This window comes from Anabrus simplex, chromosome 5, assembly GCF_040414725.1.
Source record: "Anabrus simplex isolate iqAnaSimp1 chromosome 5, ASM4041472v1, whole genome shotgun sequence".
Taxonomy (NCBI): Eukaryota; Metazoa; Arthropoda; class Insecta; order Orthoptera; family Tettigoniidae; genus Anabrus; species Anabrus simplex.
In genome coordinates this window covers 362,975,606-362,998,232 of record NC_090269.1, presented here as the reverse complement: position 1 = coordinate 362,998,232, position 22,627 = coordinate 362,975,606, and the positions used below count along the sequence as shown (strand labels likewise).

General features: G+C 41.3%; 1 protein-coding gene across 1 annotated transcript in view; it reads right to left on the bottom strand.

Moving 5' to 3' along the window:
* Not10 (CCR4-NOT transcription complex subunit 10) overlaps positions 1-19,625 on the bottom strand; it is a 149,528-nt gene extending 129,903 nt beyond the window's left edge. The window contains exons 1-2 of the mRNA XM_067148623.2: positions 19,189-19,625; positions 7,898-8,048 (exon numbers count right to left, since the gene is read on the bottom strand). Coding sequence (XP_067004724.1) covers positions 7,898-8,048; positions 19,189-19,458 — 421 coding nt within the window. The 5' untranslated portion in view covers positions 19,459-19,625. The remainder of the gene's footprint in view (positions 1-7,897; positions 8,049-19,188) is intronic.
* Positions 19,626-22,627: the final 3,002 nt, after the last annotated feature.

The window sequence follows — 22,627 nt, the reverse complement described above, 5'->3', positions numbered from 1 at the left end:
ATGGCAAAAAGAAAAATGTCAACATTTGATCATGTCTCAATAACCACTTAACATCAAGAAAGATTGTCAACAAGGAGTGCTGCTCGACAAGTGCAGGAGATTCTATAGATAAAGATTCCAACAGGGAACCCGAAATATTTATCCTGAATGAGTAAATTCATAATTCCAATATAAGTAACCTACGCAGCGGCCTCCACGGTATGCACTAGCCATGCATCTTGGTAGGTGTGCTCGTTACCAACTGATGAGCCCAAATCTGCACACTGGGGAAAAAAACTAGCAACCAAGAATGAGTTAGCTGAAAAATTTATAATGTCCAGTAATCGACCAATTATATTGGAATTAAGTGCAGGAGAAGCAAGCTGATGAGGCTCATACATAGAATTGTGTCTGATGTTGATTTAAACTGCACAGGTCATCCGTGTTCTATAACTGCAGCTCATGATTTATCTCCAACTGTTGGCTTGGGGGAACCCATACCTGAATGTTAAAGGACTCAATGTAGTGTTTCTGGTAGCTACAGGTGGTCACCACCATTAGAAATAGGTAGCATGATGCTAATCTGTAATCCCGACAGGTATGGTGAGGTACAACAATTCCACCTCGACATCACGCAACTGATTACAGATGGGCAAGGAATTAAGTAAATGGTCTCCAGAATTGGTGAAGGGAGCAGTTTACCAACAAATATGGCATACGTCTGAACCCAGATGATCCCACATATGTCTGGAAGGAAATAAGTAATACTTGATGTGCGAAACAAGATGGTGGTCCACTGACGTTCTTGAGGTAGTGTTACATGGGGCCATTGTACACCTCCACTTGCAGTTCAGAGCATACTACATGCTCCACAGTACAGGGATACCAAAGTGAAACCATATCACCAGCATTTTGGAGGACTTCATCCTAACAGATGATTACTCACATGTTCATAGTAAAGTTTTCATTATCATGCTGGAATCACATGAATGAAATGGCCTGCCTGCTTCCCACAGATGAGTCTCATTGAACAGGTCCAGGATAAATTGAAAAGATTTCATGGATATTTTGACTGATCACTTGATATGTAAGCCTCACAAAGAATCATCACAGATGAATGGAATAAACTGGACCAAAAGTGGCTTTTGATGATCTTGCAGATGGTACACCAAGACAGATTCAAACCTGTATCTGAGCAAGGAAACGTCCAACCCAAAATGAATGAATGTTGGCAAGATTAATGAGAAAAACTAACTGAAGAACAAATTTTTTCTCTGACTCTTGCAAATTAATATATGCTGTTTTAATGTTAAATATTTGTTTACGAAGTGTTCACTACAGTACATAGAATATTGCATTTCAGATTGTTAATTATCACCAGGCAATTCCTATACTATTTGCATAATAAGTCCAGGTATGTACTTGTACAGTTCATGGAAGCTAAGTGAATAAATGCTAGTTGCTTTACGTCGCACCGACGCAGATAGGTCTTATGGCGACGATGGGACAGGGAAGGGCTAGGAGTGGGAAGGAAGCGGCCGTGGCCTTAATTAAGGTACAGCCCCAGCATTTGCCTGATATGAAAATGGGAAACCATGGAAAACCATTTTCAGGGCTGCCGACAGTGGGGTTCGAACCTACTATCTCCCGAATACTGGATACTGGCCGCACTTAAGAGACTGCAGCTATCGAGCTCGGTAGTGAATAAATGAACCAATGATCAAATCTTTTACAGATATATTATCCTCTTCAGTTTGTTGAGCATGAATGAGTACAAATGTAAGTCTGTTAAACTTACATGAATCAAGTCTACTTGAGCGTTAAATGCTCCGATAAGAAAGTTAAGAGAAGCAGATGGAGAGCAGTCAGTTACTCATACAAGCATCTGTGCAGAGAAAACACATAAATGGAAAACATGGGCCTGCCTACATGTTATCCTTAGCTGATTTTTTTTGTTAAATTAAATTTCCTAATAAGCTCCTTCATACTCTCCTTACGACACTACCCTCACCATGCCTAACTATTTATTTCTAATCTGCACTTCCTTCTTAATCTATTTCCCTGTTACAATAATACTGGGTCCTTACCACTCCTTGCCACTAGTGTTTGCTACTGAGTGCATGATTCGAAGCAGTGTATCGATTCATTGAAGTGTCCGAGTGAATTGATTCACAGGAATGGCAAGCTCACGGCACACGATTCAGCTGATTCGCAGCCGACAGTGCGCACTCACGGATCAGTGAGACACAACACACACGGTTCATTATCAGTACACTGGCCATTGGCGGGGAGCCGAACTTCCACTGCAGTGATATATACAGAGCCATAGCACACTGAAAGAATTGTTCGCTATAACGGACTCATGTGCACAGCTCATCTGAAAATAATACCCACTAAATAATAGGCAGATTTCTTTGCAGTGTTAAAAAGGTAGTCAAAACATAATTCCAAAGTAGCCTACCTAGTTTGTAAGTAGGCAGGCTATTAGGTTATTCTATTTGCCGTATTAGTTTAATCAATCAGTATTTTTATAACTAGTTGACATTCGACAATTAATTAAACTCAGCTCTCTAGCCCACCTGCCTGGCTGAGTGGCTCAGACGGTTGAGGCCTGGCCTTCAGACCGCAACTTGGCAGGTTTGATCCTGGCTCCGTCCAATGGTATTTGAGGGTGCTCAAACACGTCAGCCTCGTGTCGGTAGATTTACTGGCACGTAAAAGAACTCCTGTGGGACTAAATTCTGGTACCTCGGCGTCTCCGAAAACCATAAGAGTAGTTAGTGGGATGTAAAGCCAATAACATTATTATCTAGCCTACCCTATGACTATGAGTCATGCTCATGACCACTCATAATTGTCTGTTTTATATAGGGAAAAACGCTCTGTATTCTCTCAATTCGTATGTCGCATCATTGCACAATACTTCAATAATCGAATCACGAGATCACCAGTGTACGTGGACAGTGAGTAAGCGAGTCAACTGATTCAATAGCTTAAATAAAAATATGTTTAATCAGAAAACCAGTGGGCTACTGTACAAGTGGTACAAGTGGAAAGGAAGTAGGGAAGGCATTAAAGGAAGGAAAGTGTAGCCTATACAAAATATGATGATTTTTTAAAAAAATCCTCTGCTGATAGAAAAAGACATTTTCAAAGACGACCGAGCTAGTCGGCAGTGTGTTTAGGGTCACGTAGCTGTGAGCCTGCATTCGGTATTATGTATTTATTGAGAATATAATGAAATTTCCAAGTTCTTTGAAATCATTTAAGAAAAGACTAGGCAAACAATTGACAAGGAACCTCCACCTGCACGACAGCTCTAAATGCAGATCACTGATGATTGTGTGTACAAATATTTTTCATCTAACCCTATATACTTATTTAATGGAATTGTCACTGTTGGCGGATGGCTTTGTAATATCAAAACTTGATGCGAAGAAGTGGCTGCAGGAGGATCGAGAATCTGAAAGCTAGATGACACATAGGAAAGCAGTTCATAGACTGAAGACCAGGTGACAACAGCAAGCATTGAATGTTGTTGCTGCTGTCTTATCAGTACACACTACACAGATGCAATAAGATCGATGAACCTTATAAGCCGTGAATTGGCTCACTGTATCGATTCAGTAACGAGAACGGAATCAAATCAATCGATTTAGTAAAATGAATCTAATATCCCATCATTACTTGCCACTTTCAAAAGTACATGTTTTCACATGAGGCTCTGGTTATGGGGGATTCCAATGTTAGACATGTGGGGAAAGAGCGTGGAGGAAAGCGAACTAGGGTAGAGTGTAATCCAGGAATTAGGTTGAGGCAGATATTGAGGAAAGTAGAAGAGAAGGAGGAAAGGAAGGAGAAGGTGGTAGTGTTTCATGTTGGTACCAACAACGTAAGGCAAGCTGGTATAAGTACCAACATAGCTGGAGATGTCTGGGATCTGGTATATGCAGCACAGGTGCAGTTTAAGGAAGCGAAGATTGTTATCAGTGGAATACTGTGTAGGAGGAATACTGACTGGAGGGTGGTGGGGGATTTAAATGAGACTGGAGTGGGTGTGTGGGAAACTGGGAGTGAGATTTGTAGATCCTAATGGGTGGGTAGGAAATAGGAATCTGCACTCAGATGGTCTTCACTTAAACTGCAGTGGTAGGTATAAGTTAGGAAATTTGTTTGGAAGGGTAACAGGGAGGTACGGTGGTCTAGGGAGTGGTGATAAGGTTACAGGGATCTAGAAGTCAAGTAAGGATGACATAAAAATGTTAGTGTTGAACTGTGGAAGTATTGTAAAGAAAGGAATAGAATTAAGTAATTTAATAGATATATACTTACCAGATATTGCAATAGGAGTTGAATCATGGCTGAGAAATGATATAATGGATGCAGAAATGTTCTCACGGAACTGGAACATGTATCGTAGAGATAGGATAAGAATTCTGGGACGGGAAGTACTCATTTTGGTGAAAGAAGAATTTTTAAGCTACGAAAAAGTTAAAGATGACAAACATGAAATTCTAGGTGTAACGCTCATTTCTAAAGATAATTAGGCAACTGATTCTGATTCAGAATTATTTGGTAAGATAATCAGGTATGTGGGAAACGACATGGAAAGGAATGTGATTGTAACGAGAGATCTGAATTTACCAAATGTCAATTTGGGAAGGTAATGCGAACGGCAGGAAGCATGACCAACAAATAGCAAATAAGCTAATATGGGAAGGACAGCTGATTCAGAAAGTGATGGAACCAACTAGAGGAAAAAATATCCTGGACGTGGTGCTGATAAAACCAGATGAGCTCTATAGAGAAACCGCAGTAGTAGAGGGTATTAGTGATCATGAAGCTGTTTTTGTCATAGTTAAACATCAAAGTGATAGAAAGCAAGGCCTTAGGACTATTAGGCAGTACCATATGGCTGATAAAGCAGGCATGAGGGAGTTTTTAAAATGTAACTATGTTTGGTGGAAAACAGTAAATAAAATGTAGACTCTGGGATGGGTTTAGAGCAATTGTTGAGGAATGTGAAAGTTTAGAGCAATTGTTGAGGAATGTGAAAATAGGTTTGAGGTGGTAAGAAATGGTAAAGACCCACCTTATTATAATACAGAAATAAAGATATTACAAAGGAGTTGCAGATTGGAAAGAAATAGAGTTAGAAATAGCTGTGGAAGTACGGAGAAATTGAAGGAACCTACTAGGAAATTGAATCTAGCAAAGAAGTCAGCTAAGGATAACACGATGGCAAGCATAAATGGCAGTCATAAAAATGTTAGTGAAAAACGGAAGGGTATTAGGTATTTTAAGGCCGAAACAGGTTCTAAGATGGAGATTCCAGGAATAATTAATGAACAAGGATAGTGTCTATGTGAGGATGTTCAAGAAGCAGTAGTATTCAGTGCAGTATGTAAAGACTGTTGGTTACAAGGAGAATGTCTAGATAGAGGAGGTGACTAATGCTAAAGAAGTAGGCTTTTTGCGGATGATGTTATTCTGTATAGAGTAATAAATAAGTTACAAGACTGTGAGCAACTGCACAATGACCTCAACAATTTTGTGAGATGGACAGCAGGCAATGGTATGATGATAAATGGGGTTAAAAGTCAGGTTGTGAGTTTCACGAATAGGAAAAGTCCTCTCTGTTTTAATTACTGCGTTGATGGGGTGAAAGTTCCTTTTGGGGATCATTGTAAATATCTAGGTGTTAATATAAGGAAATATCGTCATTGGGGTAATCACTTAAATGGGACTGTAAATAAAAGGTATAGATCTCTGCACATGGTTATGACTGTGTTTAGGGGTTGTAGTAAGGATGTAAAGGAGAGGGCATATAAGTCTCTGGTAAGACCCCAACTAGAGTATGGTTCCAGTGTATGGGACCATCACCAAGATTACTTGATTCATGAACTTGAAAAATTCCAAAGAAAAGCAGCTCGATTTTTTCTGGGTGATTTCCGACAAAAGAGTAGCGTTACAAAAATGTTGCAAAGTTTGGGGTGGGAAGACTTAGGAGAAAGAAGACAAGCTGCTTGACTAAGTGGTATGTAAAAATAATAAATTTATTATTCCACCTGTTCAATACTATATATAATATAGAATAGCCACTTGCAAGATAAGTGGTATGTTCCGAGCTGCCAGCGCAAGATGGCATGGAATGCCATTAGTAGAGGAATAAGTTTGAGTGGTGTCTTTAGAAGTAGGAAAGATCACAATATGAAGATAAAGTTGGAATTCAAGAGGACAAATTGGGACAAATATTCATTTATAGGAAGAGGAGTTAGGGATTGGAATAACTTACCAAGGGAGATATTCAATAAATTTCCAAGTTCTTTGAAATTATTTAAGAAAAGGCTGATTTTTGATCCTCAAAGCACCCTGAAAACACTATGAGACCATGTAGAAGTTCTTGTTACCTCACCTTTGCTGCAAACAGACCAGAAATTCCCAAATAATTCTGAACTGTTCAATTAATCCAACACTCATATCTATTCCAGGTAGGGTTGCCAGTAGGAGAAATTATACTTCATTTTCCAAAATACAACTTAATCATCACAGCTTAAGAGATTATAAAAGTTACTAACTAATAAGTCATATTAGTACTGAATATGAAAAAATCCTTCACATAAAAAAAAATAAAAGAGAAAGTAACGAACGAGCAAGTCAACAAAGAGTTTGCAACACACAATACTATTCAGTGTGTATGATTTTCAAAATTACAGTAATATTGAACCACAGATTGCAGCTACCGCTATGTTTGTAAACAGATGTTTTCATATGTCTAATGAAGTCCAAAACTGTGATAAGAATTTAGGAATTGACTCCTGGGTTCCCACGATTAACCCTGTGAGAGTTATAATTTGCAATCCATATTTTTCTTTATAATACAGGACTGGAGGTTCGTAAATGCCCTTCTATAAGTCCTTCCAGTGACGAGAATTGGATTCAAATCACGCAGTTGGATCGACGAGCATCCCATTCTTGCTTTACAGTTTAAAGGCCTATTTGCCTCATGCTACCATATACTGCCAATCCAGAAACCTGAGGACCACGTGCACCTCCAGAAATGGAAATCTCGTTTCCTAAAATTTTCTACTCCCTGACAGTGAATTGAACCCACGTCCTTCTGCCTTTACTTTTACTACCTTGGATGAGCAGCATAAACAGAAGAAAATTTGGAACTGGAAGAAGAAAACCCCATCCTTAGCTTACCCTTTGATTACTGATGGAACCAAACCACAGGATTACATCGAAATGATGAAAATGTATCAACAGAAGCCAGATTTCAGACCTTGGATGAAATCACCGAAGTTAGAGTAAATGTAGTTTTTTTTTTTTGCTTTACGTTGCACCGACACAGATAGGTCTTATGGCAACGATGGGACAAGGAAGGGCTAGGAGTGGGAAGGAAGCGGCCGTGGCCTTAATTAAGGTACAGCCCCAGCATTTGCCTGGTGTGAAAATGGGAAACCACGGAAAACCATTTTCAGGGCTGCTGACAGTGGGGTTCGAACCTACTATCTTCCGAATACTGGATACTGGCCACTTAAGTGACTGCAGCTATCGAGCTTGGTAGAGTAAATGCAGCAGCAACAGCAGCAGAAGAAGAAGAAGAAGAAGAAGCAGTAGTAGTGGAGACCAGCTCAGGAATTGGCAAGTTTAAAACAGCTGTAGTTATACAGTAACTGTTTGCCTAATTTTGTCTTTGCTCTGTATCAAAGGATGCCCAGCTGGAGCAGCAGGGCAGTGCATGACAATGTTGTTGCAGCACCAATTACCGAGTTCTTGTTTAGTCTATTTACTGCATTTGGAAACAAATTAAATTTTCTCAGGCAGAGGAAGGAGGAGGGTGGGAATAAGGTTCTATTTCTATGTATGATACTCTGTCACAATGAAATTGATTCATCATAAAATTGTAACTCACCCATAGGCTCCACAAAGCTAAAGATCTTACTCATGATCTTAAGAGCAGTACTGTACTGTTTGAGATGGTACAACAGGACAGCTTGGTTGTAATAAATAACACAGTGTTCGACATCTTCCAAAGAATCTAAGTCTTCAATATTTACATGGGCCTGAAAAGAAGCAAAAGATTATTAAACACAATCTATATAATATTCTGTATACTAAATGGTTCAATAAGTAATGCACATCATTTTTTTCTGATTGGAAGCTTGTTTAATTGCAACAGGGAATATACCACATTATTACTCCATAAGCCATAAATATCTTTCATTCAACATAGTCTCCATTCAAATCTATCTTTCCTCCATCAACTCCACCAAGATAAAAGAACCTATATACCGTTGCACTATCATTCAGCTGCTTTTTTTTCTCAACCATGTCCAGATTTCACCTATGACATGATTGTAGTCCTATACATTGCCTGATTTCCATAGATTTCTTTTAAGCATGTGTAAATGTTTGCAACGGTCTTCTGCTCGACAAAAAGAAATTCAAATGTAGCTCTCTGATTTGTACATACTTCATGTGCAGCAGCTGTTTTACAACAAAACTATTATGCTACCATGACATCAACGACTGCAGTTTCTGTATATAAAATTTGGTCCTTCTCCAACAACACATTAAACAACAATTTCTTATGGAACTGCCCTAGTAAGTAACATATACTTTTGATAGTACGAAAGAGAAAATGAACAGGAGTTATATAAAGTAATGAATAAGTTTGAACAGAGTATATCATATCATTAATGAAGAAAAATTGACAGTTACATTTTCAGCATATTGTAACTGCGTCGGCAGACTGTCGTAGTGTGCAGAGGACAACAGCATGGTTCAACCCGGAAAAAGAACTAGATAAGTCCTCTGTTTTAATATTGTAACTGTGTCGGCAGACTGTGCGTAGTGTGCAGAGGACAGCAGCATGGTTAAACCTGTTACAGGAGAGATCCTCACTTGGACTATGTGTAAGTAGGGTAGCATCCTGCTTCATGAATTTACCGAGCTCAGAACATTCTCAGCAAGCCTTGGACCTATGAAAGTAATGGAGTCCCACTCTCATTTGACAGGCGAGGAACTCCTTGGAAATAACTTGGCAAATGAAATGGAATTTGATGGGGAGGTATCAATATTAATGGGGTTTATGGAAGAAAGAAAGAAAGAAAGAAAGTAGAACTGGCTGAGTCAGCAAAGAGGACGCATCTGGATGTACTAGGAATAAGTGATATTCGGGTAAGGTGAGATAACAAGGAAGAGATAGGAGATTATAAAGTATACTTCTCGGGTGTTAAAAAGGGAAGGGCTGAGTGTGGGCTAGGACTGTTTTATCAGGAATACTATTGCACGCAACATAGTTTCTGTTAGGCAGATAAATAAGGGAATGATGTGGGTAGATTTGGTAGCTGGAGGAGTTAGGACGAGAATTGTCTTGGTGTATTCACCATGTGAGGGTGCAGATGAGGATGAAATTGACAGTTTTATGAAGCACTGAGCGACATCGTAGTCAGGGTCAATAGCAAGGAAAGGATAGTGCTAATGGGCGATTTCAATGCGATAGTTGGAAATAGAACTAAAGGATACGAAAGGGTGATTGGTATACGTGGGGAAGATATGGAAGCTAATGGGAATGGGAAACGTTTGCTGGACTTCTGTGCTAGTATGGGTTTAGCAGTTACGAATACATTCTTCAAGCATAAGGCCACACATGGGAGGCTAAAGGTACCAGATCCATAATAGACTATATCTTAACAGACTTTGAATTCAGGAAGTCTGTTAGGAATGTAAGGGTTTTTCGGGGAATTTTCAATGATACAGACCACTATTTGATCTGTAGTGAACTAAGTACCTCTAGGCCTAGGATAGAGAAAGTGAAATCTGTCTGCAAACAACAAAGGGTAGACAATCTCCAAGACGAGGAAATTAGACAGAAGTACATGGATATGATTAGTGAGAAGTTTCGAACAGTGGGCAGTAAGCAGGTTCAGGATATAGAAAGAGAATGGGTGCCATACGTGGATGCTGTAGCAGAAACAGCAAGGGAATGCCAAGGAGCGATTGTGTGTAAAGATGTGAAAAAGCGAACATCTTGGTGGAATGATGAGCGAGAGCAGCTTGTAAAAAAAAAGAAGGCTTATCAGAAGTGGCTCCAAACAAGGGCCAATACAGACAGGGAATTGTAGGTAGATGAAAGAAACACAGCAAAACAAATAGTTGTTGAATCCAAAAAGAAGTTGTGGGAAGATTTTGGTAATAAGCTGAAAAGGCTAGGTCAAGCAGCACGGAAACCTTTCTGGACAGTAATAAAGAATCCTAGGAAGGGAGGGAAAAAGGAAATGAACAGTGTTTTGGGTAATTCAGGTGAACTTAAAATAGATCCCAGGAAATCACTGGACAGGTGGAGGGAATATTTTGAACATGTTAAAAACATTAAAGCTCTTTATGTCTTTAGGCTTTTTTCAATCGTGAAATTACCAGCGTTTCACCCCAGTGTAGCAGTGGGCTCATCAATTGGAATGCTACACCTTTCCAAGAAGCTGGCACTAGTGCGCCGTTGAGACACCACTGCAAGCCACAACAATTATTTCACATTTGACAATACCATTTATCAGCAAACTGGGTTAGCTATGGGATCGCCGGCATCAGGTATTCTAGCTGAAATCTATCTGGATCATTTAGAACACACCAAAATTAAGAATAACAACATCTTTAGTAATATTATTTTTTGGACACGGTATGTGGATGACACATGTATGAACGAAAGTGCAACTGATGCCATCACCACTCTATCCAATCTTAATTGCATTGACCCACATAAAGTTTACACTAGAATCAGAGAACAATAAAAAACTCAATTATTTAGATCTAACGATCATCAGACAACCTGGTTCATTGAGCTACAAGATTTTTAGAAAACCAACGCAAACCGCTAACACAACCCATCAAGATTCCATACACCCACATGCTCATAAATGCACAGCATACCACAGTATGGTACACCATGCTTTTAACATCCTGCTGTCTAAAAAAGAACTTAGAAATGAATTAAACACCATTCACAGTATAGCTAAGTTTAATAGCTACAAATGCCTTTGCTGGTGAGATGTAGTGTTTACCATGCACTATGTCTTCTTTCAGTATGCGCTCAGTAACTGAAAAATACCACGAGAGGAACGGACAGTTAAGTTTTGTAGATCTAGAGAAGGCATATGACGGAGTACCGAGGGAAAAAAATATTAGAAGTGCTAGGGGACTATGGGATTTAGGGTAGATTTTTATTCAAAGGCATTTATGTTGACAACTGGGCTTCAGTAATAATAACTGACGGTAGAATGAGTTCGTGGTTCCAGGTACTTACAGGGGTTAGACAAGGCTGTAATATTTCACCTTTGTGTTCATAGTTTATATGGATTATCTACTGAAAAGTATAAGATGTCAGAGGTTGGATTCCGTTAGGTGGAAATGTAGTAAGCATTTTAGCTTACACTGACAACTTCATCTTAATGAATTGTGCTGAAAGACTGCAGTCTTGGGATATGATATAAAAATGAACTTTTCCAGGACTGAAACGAATCAATACTTGCTCCCTCAAGACAAGACTTTCACACGAACGGAACGACTGTCATTTGTTTACTTCTCGCAGCCTTCTCGGGAAGGACGTTGTCATGGGGTGCACAATGTTGGCAACCTCTCTACTTGGGAACTAATGGGTAGTTCCTTGAGGAACGAACAGGTGGTGGTGATGATTAATGTGACACCATTGGTCTGGACCGGTTCTTGCTGTTGTTGCTATACTCAAGAGTCCTTCTACGTTCCAAGATAGCATTTTAATTTCCTGCGAGATCAAGTCTTCCTTTACAATCAGACCTTGTTCACTTTCGAACATGGGTGGAAAGGAGTTTCCTCTTTGTTGTTGGGGGCGAAAGGCATACTGCCTTACACAAACATCTTGAGACCAAAACTCTGGGCATTTCGCTGTGTGAAGGTGGTAAAAATCTATTCCTACCTTAAACGCCTTTTTTATTCCCTTGGTAGGGAGTTGTTCGCACAAGATGTCTCCAGTAATTTCATTATCTTTCAAGTTTATTAGACCGTCTGTTTCGTTCGTTTGATGGACACTACCGACATATAACCAGGCGGTCCTTGGGGCGGCCTTAAGGCTGCTATCGACACATTCAACAAAGACATTACACTATTTTTCTGCGTGCCTAAAAAGGGAACAGCAGTGATTATCATATCAGAGAAGATGTGGAAACAGAAAAATCTTCAAATGAGCGTTATCAATGTATGTATTTTTTACCAGTCCTTCAAGTAACGAGAAAGAATAATGAACAAACGTCATCCACGAGAATTGCAATTTTTGTCAGTCAAGTCATGGGAGCCAAAGTACATCTCTGTGAAGACCTGGACCAGGACAGACTACCAAGGGATGGGAGGAAGAGAAGTCAAAATTGTCCATCAAAAAAGAAGAGGAAAACAAGCTACCTGTGTTACAAATGCAGTTGTTTCAATTTGTTTGGAATGTTCAAGCAAGACGAGTTCACAGTGCTTGGAAGGTGTGTCCACAGTGCATGTAATGTGACTACAGATATGGTCAGTTAGAGCAGTGCAGATTTTTTTCTGTAAACTTAAATTTGTCTTGGGAGGTATATATGCAATTACTTGTTTGCATTTTTAAAACACTGATGAAATTCTGTTACCAAACAACACTAGACCATAAATGACAATACAATGAAAAAAAAATGAAAGGTATATTTTGACCAGTTTTGTAAATAAATAACTTAGGCCTATAAGAATTACTTGTACAATTAGAGTTGTGTATTTCATATGCTGAGTGAACTATCAACTGATGTTCTAAGGTTTCAAGTTGTTGTGAATATCATTTAACTAATTTCTTCGCCTTATTCCAATTTATGGGACGTTTTATTTGGACGAGAGGACAGTGACCATTAGAAGCACACGGCATAGCAATAAAAGAAAGTCTTAATACTTTAACTAGCTGTGCTCTGTCCTTAATTTCTCATAACAGGTGAAAATATTTCTTGTAGGTACGAGAGTTTTAGCGATTCTAGCCTAATTCGTGAAATATATCTTACTTTAATAAGTTCTGACTCATTTGTACAATCATACAATCAATACAATCAATACTGATCTGCATTTAGGGCAGTCGCCCAGGTGGCAGATTCCCTATCTGTTGCTTTCCTAGCCTTTTCCGAAATGATTTCAAAGAAATTGGAAATTTATTGCACATCTCCCTTGGTAAGTTATTCCAATCCCTAACTCCCCTTCCTATAAATGAATATTTGCCCCAGTTTGTCCTCTTGAATTCCAACTTTATCTTCATATTGTGATCTTTCCTACTTTTATAGACGCCATTCAAACCTATTCGTCTACTAATGTCATTCCACGCCATCTCTCCGCTGACAGCTCGGAACATACCACTTAGTCGAGCAGCTCGTCTTCTTTCTCTCAATTCTTCCCAACCCAAACATTGCAACATTTTTGTAACGCTACTCTTTTGTCGGAAATCACCCAGAACAAATCGAGCTGCTTTTCTTTGGATTTTTTCCAGTTCTTGAATCAGGTAATCCTGGTGAGGGTCCCATACACTGGAACCATACTCTAGTTGGGGTCTTACCAGAGACTTATATGCACTCTCCTTTACATCCTTACTACAACCCCTAAACACCCTCATAACCATGTGCAGAGATCGGTACCCTTTATTTACAATCCCATTTATGTGATTACCCCAGTGAAGATCTTTCCTTATATTAACACCTAGATACTTACAATGATCCCCGAAAGGAACTTTCACCCCATCAACGCAGTAATTAAAACTGAGAGGACTTTTCCTATTTGTGAAACTCACAACCTGACTTTTAGCCCCGTTTATCAACATACCATTGTCTGCTGTCCATCTCACAATATTTTCGAGGTCACGTTGCAGTTGCTCACAATCTTGTAACTTATTTATCACTCTATAGAGAATAACATCATCCGCAAAAAGCCTTACATCCGATTCCACTCCTTTACTCATATCATTTATATATATAAGAAAACATAAAGGTCCGATAACACTGCCCTGAGGAACTCCCCTCTCAACTATTACAGGGTCAGACAAAGCTTCACCTAGTCTAAGGCCGGGCGCACATTGGGACGCAGGCGAAGCAGCTAAAGCAGCGCAGCGCAGAGCAGATTTTTGTAATCCACACAAATCATTGCACCATCGCAAGTTGACAGACAGGGCAGGACAGAGCAGAGCAGGCCGATTCTGCACCTACTTCCGCCTACCACGCGCAGTCTTCGAAACACAGTTTCCTGCGCACGTGTCACGCAGTTAGTTGAGGAATGGAGGAGAAAATTACCATAGCCGTTCGGTCTTACCATGTTTTGTACTATGTGGACTACAATGCAGTTTTTAATTTTAATTTCTGTTATGAAAGTTCGGGAAATAAGGAACTACAGTCTAGGCTATAAAGAACTTTATTCACGCTGGGTACAATGGTAGTTTGGTGGAAGGCCTAAAATGTAATTCTCAAATATCTATGTAACAATCCGTGACCCAAGTTCTCGTAACATTGAGTATTTCACTTCGAGATCTAATGTTGATTATGGAGATCATCATCGCCGACTCTACGGCCGTCATCTACCATCACATTTATGTGAAGAAATAAGGAAAGAAAATAATTTACCATATCTTGTCAAATGAAAACGTGTTCACAATAGATTGTCAATGTTGATTTATTTTAGTAGACTGTGTCTTGTTGCAACTAGCAGTACATTTGTAAATAAATGCTTTCTCCCTCTCTCTCTGATCCTGTTAATGAATACTACGAAACAAAAATTAAAGAGAATGCAATTTCCGATCATTTATGTCTTCTACTGTTTTATCGTGCCTGAGTCTTACCCAGACGCCCCGGGGTCGATTACCGACTAGGTCAGGGATTTTTAGCTGGATCTGAGGGCTTGTTTGAGCTCCACTCAGCCTACGTGAGTAGAATTGAGGAGCTATCTGACGGTGAGATAGCGGCCCCGGTCTAGAAAGCCGAGAATAACGGCCGAGAGGATTCGTCGTGCTGACCACACGACCTCTCGTGATCTGCAGGCCTTCGGACTGAGCAGCGGTCGCTTGGTAGGCCAAGGCCCTTCAGGGCTGTAGTGCCACTGGGAGGTGGGTTATACTGTTTTATCGTACCAGCTATGATAACGGAGATATATATTAATGAATTTACCGAGGAAGTTGGCCGTACGGTTAGGGTCACCTTGCTATGAGCTTGCATTCGAGAGATAGTGGGTCCGAAGAACACTGTCGGCAGCCCTGAAGAGGGTTTTCCGTGGTTTCCCATTTTCACACCAGGCAAAATGAATTTAGACTTTTGTTGCTTTGTCCATACGAACGCCGAACATCGTAGCATGGAAATATTGTTCAGTCTTGTAAACTGGTGGTTTTTATTGGGATTGTCTTATAATGTACAACCGCGTGGTCACCTTGTTACGATTTGTTTTACGTCGCACCGACACAGACAGGTCTTACGGCGACGATGGGTAAGAAATGCCCAGGAATGGGAAGGAACTATCCTTGGCCTTAATTAAGGTGCAGCCCTAGCATTTGCCTGGTGTGAAAATGCGAAACCACGGAAAAACATCTTCAAGGCTGACGACAGTGGGTTTCCAACCCACTATCTCCCGGATGCGAGCTCACAGCTGCGCGCCCCTAACCGCACTGCCAACTGGCCTGGTCGCGTGGTCATCAGCACAAGGTAAATGAGAAAAATTCATGAATGCTTGAGGAATAAGAAAAGAAGCACCTTTACGCTGCATGCCCCAATATCACATAGTCTGAAGAAAACATGTTTATTCCTTCTGCCATCGCCCTCTAGTATATACTAGAGGACGATGCTTCTGCAAACCGACGAGACCCTGCGTGGCAATGTGCGCTCACATGCACTTCGCAGTTTCGTCAACCGCGTGCTGTCCTGCTCTGCTCTGTCCTGCTCTGCGACCAACTGCTTCTCAATGTGCGCCCGGCCTAACTCTCTGAGATCTATTTTCTAGAAATATAGCAACCCATTCAGTCACTCTTTTGTCTAGTCCAATTGCACTCATTTTTGCCAGTAGTCTCCCATGATCCACCCTATCAAATGCTTTAGACATGTCAATCGCGATACAGTCCATTTGACCTCCAGAATCCAAGATATCTGCTATATCTTGCTGGAATCCTACAAGTTGAGCTTCAGTGGAATAACCTTTCCTAAAACCGAATTGCCTTCTATCGAACCAGTTATTAATTTCACAAACATGTCTAATATAATCAGAAAGAATGCCTTCCCAAAGCTTACATACAATGCATGTCAAACTTACTGGCCTGTAATTTTCAGCTTTATGTCTATCACCCTTTCCTTTATACACAGGGGCTACTATAGCAACTCTCCATTCATCTGGTATAGCTCCTTCGGCCAAACAATAATCAAATAAGTACTTCAGATATGGTACTATATCCCAACCCATTGTCTTTAGTATATCCCCAGAAATCTGATCAATTCCAGCCGCTTTTCTAGTTTTCAACTTTTGTATCTTATTGTAAATATCATTGTTATCATATGTAAATTTTATTACTTCTTTGGCCTTAGTCTCTTCCTCTATCTCAACATTATCCTTGTAACCAACAATCTTTACATACTGCTGACTGAATACTTCTGCCTTTTGAAGATCCTGACATACACACTCCCCTTGTTCATTAATTATTCCTGGAATGTCCTTCTTGGAACCTGTTTCTGCCTTAAAATACCTATACATACCCTTCCATTTTTCACTAAAATTTGTATGACTGCCAATTATGCTTGCCAACATGTTATCCTTAGCTGCCTTCTTTGCTAGATTCAATTTTCTAGTAAGTTCCTTCAATTTCTCCTTACTTCCACAGCCATTTCTAACTCTATTTCTTTCCAGTCTGCACCTCCTTCTTAGTCTCTTTATTTCTCTATTATAATAAGGTGGGTCTTTACCATTCCTTACCACCCTTAAAGGTACAAATCTGCTTTCGCATTCCTCAACAATTTCTTTAAACCCATCCCAGAGTCTGTTTACATTTTTATTTACCGTTTTCCACCGATCATAGTTACTTTTTAGAAACTGCCTCATACCTGCTTTATCAGCCATATGGTACTGCCTAACAGTCCTACTTTTAAGACCTTCCTTTCTATCACATTTATTTTTAACTACCACAAAAACAGCTTCATGATCACTAATACCATCTATTACTTCAGTTTCCCTATAGAGCTCATCTGGTTTTATCAGCACCACATCCAAAATATTTTTCCCTCTGGTTGGTTCCATCACTTTCTGAATCAGCTGTCCTTCCCATATTAACTTATTTGCCATTTGTTGGTCATGCTTCCTGTCGTTAGCATTTCCTTCCCAATTGACATCTGGCAAATTCAGATCTCCTGCTACAATCACATTTCTTTCCATGTCGTTTCCCACATAGCTGACTATCCTATCAAATAATTCCGAATCCGCATCAGTGCTACCCTTTCCCGATCTGTACACTCCAAATATATCAAGTTGCCTATTATCTTTAGAAATGAGCCTTACACCTAGAATTTCATGTGTCTCATCTTTAACTTTTTCGTAGCTTACAAATTCTTCTTTCACCAGAATGAAAACTCCCCCTCCCACCTTTCCTATCCTATCTCTACGATACACACTCCAGTGCCGTGAGAAAATTTCTGCATCCATTATATCATTTCTCAGCCATGATTCAACTCCTATTACAATATCTGGTAAATATATATCTATTAAATTACTTAATTCTATTCCTTTCTTTACAATACTTCTACAGTTCAACACTAACAATTTTATGTCATCCCTACTTGATTTCCAGTTCCCTGTTCCCTTATCACCGCTCCCTAGGCCATCCCGTTTCCCTGAATGTACCTCCCTATTACCCTTCCAAACAAATTTCCTAACTTATACGTACCACTGCGGTTTAAATGAAGCCCATCCGAGCGCAGATCCCTATCTCCTACCCACCCATTAGGATCTAGAAATTTCACTCCCAGTTTCCCACATACCCACTCCATAGTCTCATTTAAATCCCCAATCACCCTCCAGTCAGTATCCCTCCTACACAGTATTCCACTAATAACAATCTCCGCTTTCTTAAACTTCACCCGTGCTGCATTTACCAGATCCCACACATCTCCAACTATGTTGGTACTTATATCAGCTGCCTTACGTTGTTGGTACCAACGTGAAACACTACCACCTTCTCCTTCCCCTCCTCCCTCTCTTCTACTTTCCTCAACATCTGCCTCAACCTAATTCCTGGATAACATTCTACCCTGGTTCCCTTTCCTCCACACACTTTCCCCACGTGTCTAACGATGGAATCCCCCATGACCAGAGCCTCAACCCTACCCACCTCATTTGATTCCCTCCCCTCCTGGTCAGCCCTATCTTTCCTGATAGCTGCAGAAGCTACTTCCTCCTCCCTTTTCTCCTTCCCATGACCCTGTCCCACCTGTCTTTTCCTATCCTCTACTCTACCTTTCCCTTCCTCCTACTTCCATGCATCTCAGCAACAGTTCCCTGTCCCTCATCTTCCCTCTGTTGTTCTACCTGGAGTGACTCGTACCGATTTTGCACAGACACCTGTCCTGAATTCTGATCCTGAATAGAGCCCTTGGCCTGCAATCTCCTTCCCCTTAGAACATTAGACCACCTGTCTTCTACAACTCCTCCCTTTCCTTCCCCTCCCTCTTGTACACCTACTGTACCCCTTTGTACCCCTTTCATCCCTGTTAAACCCTGAATGAAGAAGGCTGAATGCAAACCATAAGTGATCTGATAGACAAAGATTGACAATTTGCACCTTGTATTCCCCTGCTCAACAGACTCGCATGGTACGCAAGAAGTACTAAGCTAATTATATTTAAATAATGGAAATTGCTCCAAATGTTACTTTTTCTTCACTTAATGCAACCAAGGTATACGTCCAGCGCGTATCTTTTCCGCACCACAGATACAGCCGTTAATATGTGAATAAACAAATGTTCCTACATCGTAAAGACATATACAACATTCAGCTGATCAGCAGTGAGAACATCCCTATGTAGTAAAAGTTCGATGACCCTTCCGCTATGATGATAGGCTTACAAATCACTTTCTCCAAGAAGAGAGATTCTAGAACTTGTACAGCAGTGTGTGTATCCCAAATAGACAACAATTATCTCCTTGAAAAACAATTCATTAACTTACCTGACTACAAACCATGTTCATATTCTTTCGAAACTGGTCGGTTTTCTTCAAATCACTCTTGTAATATTCGACAACAGCTTTATTGTGCAACACCTTTGTGTCCTGTGGTCGTGCAGTTTCCAGTTTTCCGAGATACTGAAGACATGATCCGTAACTACCTTTGTTGAAGTCAGCTAGGGCAGCCTGTGCCCAATCTCGTTCTTGGTCCGATATAACCGGCGCTGCCGGTGTCTCAACTTTCTTTTCTCCTTCATTTTCTTTTTCAGCCATCTTATTCAGACAAAGGGCTCAAAAAATCCACACCAGTTACGTTCACTAGTTGGAATTATTCTATTTCTACACACCATCTTCTACTTAACTGTCAAATGGCATGCACGTTGGCACACAACATAGCAGGACATAACCCCAATGGCTTTGTGTATAACCCCAGACCTCAACATTTTGTAAACATACTGCGTAGAACGGTGCTGCCAACTTAGTTGTTCTTGTTCTTGTTATTGGTGTGGATTTGGGCTCGTTATTTTACGCAGACACAATACTTGATTATAATTGTACTAGTTCTACATTCGCACACAATTCCGATAAAGTATAAACCAATGCTGTTCGCAATTTTCTCTGATTGATAAGTACTTGAAGATTGAGTGAAGTAGATCGTGCAGTTGACTCACAAAATGGTTTCAAAGCACTTGAAATAGTTCATTAGAAGACGTAGCACCTAGACAACTGAGAGTGATTAAATTATGTATACAATACTAGGAGATATAGGAAAATCACAGGGACACAAGGTATACTAATCTTCACGCTAGAGTGACGAATCTCAGCGACTTCTACAGAACAAACAACACCGGGTCGACATATAAGGGATAAGTAGGAGAGGATGGTGGAACTACTGAGGGGTGAATACATGTGAGAGTGTGGGACGTTGGGCAGAGGGAAACTAATATCTGATCAACGTATATGGGAAAGCGTTATTGAAATCGTAAATAAAAAAAATCAAGTGACAGTGTGATAATATGACGGCAATGAAAGAGTACACGCGATCGGGGGAGGGGGACAGATGACAATATACGGTAGCTATGTGGCTTGGTTTAAAAGAAGGCGGTAGGGAGGACGTGAGGCAAATGAGAATATATAGTATGAAGTATACGAGCTTGCGGGAAAATATTATGAAACAAATGAGTGATGTCAATTTATGTTGGTAATGAGGGATTATAGTTGTAAATTAGAGCGATCGAAGAACTGATTTAATATACTTATTATTGTGTGAGAGGGCTTATATACCAGACATGAAATTGACGTGGGGAGAGGATAACTGAAATGTATTAAGCTTGAGTACAGGCAGCACCGAGAGGAGTTATACAATGGACATTGAAAAAAGAGATGCTTGATATCGGCATCTACGGATCCACACTGACATAGAGGATGCTGTTGTAAACGAAATCCAAATTTACACTGACTGACAGTGACAATGCAACACCAAGGAGGAGTGGTTCGAAAGGGATGAAAGTTGGGGAAAAAACAGAGACGGCACGGACGAATAATTGATGTTTATTTCAAACCGATATGTAGGTTACACAATGCGCACGGCATCGACTCAGTAGGATGTAGGACCACCGCGAGCGGCGATGCACGCAGAAACACGTCGAGGTACAGAGTCAATAAGAGTGCGGATGGTGTCCTGAGGGATGGTTCTCCATTCTTTGTCAACCATTTGCCACAGTTGGTCGTCCGTACGAGGCTGGGGCAGAGTTTGCAAACGGCGTCCAATGAGATCCCACACATGTTCGATTGGTGAGAGATCCGGAGAGTACGCTGGCCACGGAAGCATCTGTACACCTCGTAGAGCCTGTTGGGAGATGCGAGCAGTGTGTGGGCGGGCATTATCCTGCTGAAACAGAGCATTGGGCAGCCCCTGAAGGTACGGGAGTGCCACCGGCCGCAGCACATGCTGCACGTAGCGGTGGGCATTTAACGTGCCTTGAATACGCACTAGAGGTGACGTGGAATCATACGCAATAGCGCCCCAAACCATGATGCCGCGTTGTCTAGCGGTAGGGCGCTCCACAGTTACTGCCGGATTTGACCTTTCTCCACGCCGACGCCACACTCGTCTGCGGTGACTATCACTGACAGAACAGAAGCGTGACTCATCGGAGAACACGACGTTCCGCCATTCCCTCATTCAAGTCGCTCTAGCCCGGCACCATGCTAAGCGTGCACGTCTATGCTGTGGAGTCAATGGTAGTCTTCTGAGCGGACGCCGGGAGTGCAGGCCTCCTTCAACCAATCGACGGGAAATTGTTCTGGTCGATATTGGAACAGCCTTGTCAGGGTGTCTTGCACATGCTGAAGAATGGCGGTTGACGTGGCGTGCGGGGCTGCCACCGCTTGGCGGCGGATGCGCCGATCCTCGCGTGCTGACGTCACTCGGGCTGCGCCTGGACCCCTCGCACGTGCCACATGTCCCTGCGCCAACCATCTTCACCACAGGCGCTGCACCGTGGACACATCCCTATGGGTATCGGCTGCGATTTGACGAAGCGACCAACCTGCCCTTCTCAGCCCGATCACCATACCCCTCGTAAAGTCGTCTGTCTGCTGGAAATGCCTCCGTTGACGGCGGCCTGGCATTCTTAGCTATACACGTGTCCTGTGGCACACGACAACACGTTCTGCAATGACTGTCGGCTGAGAAATCACGGTACGAAGTGGGCCATTCGCCAACGCCGTGTCCCATTTATCGTTCGCTACGTGCGCAGCACAGCGGCGCATTTCACATCATGACCATACCTCAGTGACGTCAGTCTACCCTGCAATTGGCATAAAGTTCTGACCACTCCTTCTTGGTGTTGTATTTGCTCTGTCAGTCAGTGTATATAGAGGTGTAATAGCATGATTAAAGCGAAGGCGTAAGATATTGATGATATGCCGACGAGTGTAGGTTGCGTGTTGATACCAGAAAGTATTAGGTAATAGTGGTTGCAGACTATGATAGAAATTGCCCTTCTCACGTGCAGATGTTGTCCATATGTGTTGCCATAATTGTTTTTGTTGTTATTTTAACAGAGATATGAAATCTGTGGCTGGAACAGAAAATGTAGCTGGGTTTGTAGATAATAGTGAAGCCTCTTTCGCTAATCGATCAGCCCTTTCATTACCTGGTATGTTTTTATGTGCCGGTATCCAAATGAGTGTAACTTTTTTTCTGCTAGTTGCTTTACGTCGCACCGACACAGATAGGTCTTATGGCGACGATCGGATACGAAAGGCCTAGGAGCTGAAAGGAAGCGGCCGTGGCCTTAATTAAGGTACAGTCCCAGCATTTGCCTGGTGTGAAAATGGGAAACTACGGAAAACCATCTTCAGGGCTGCCGACAGTGGGGCTCGAACCCACGGTCTCCCGGATGCAAGTTCACAGCCGCGCACCTCTACGCGCACG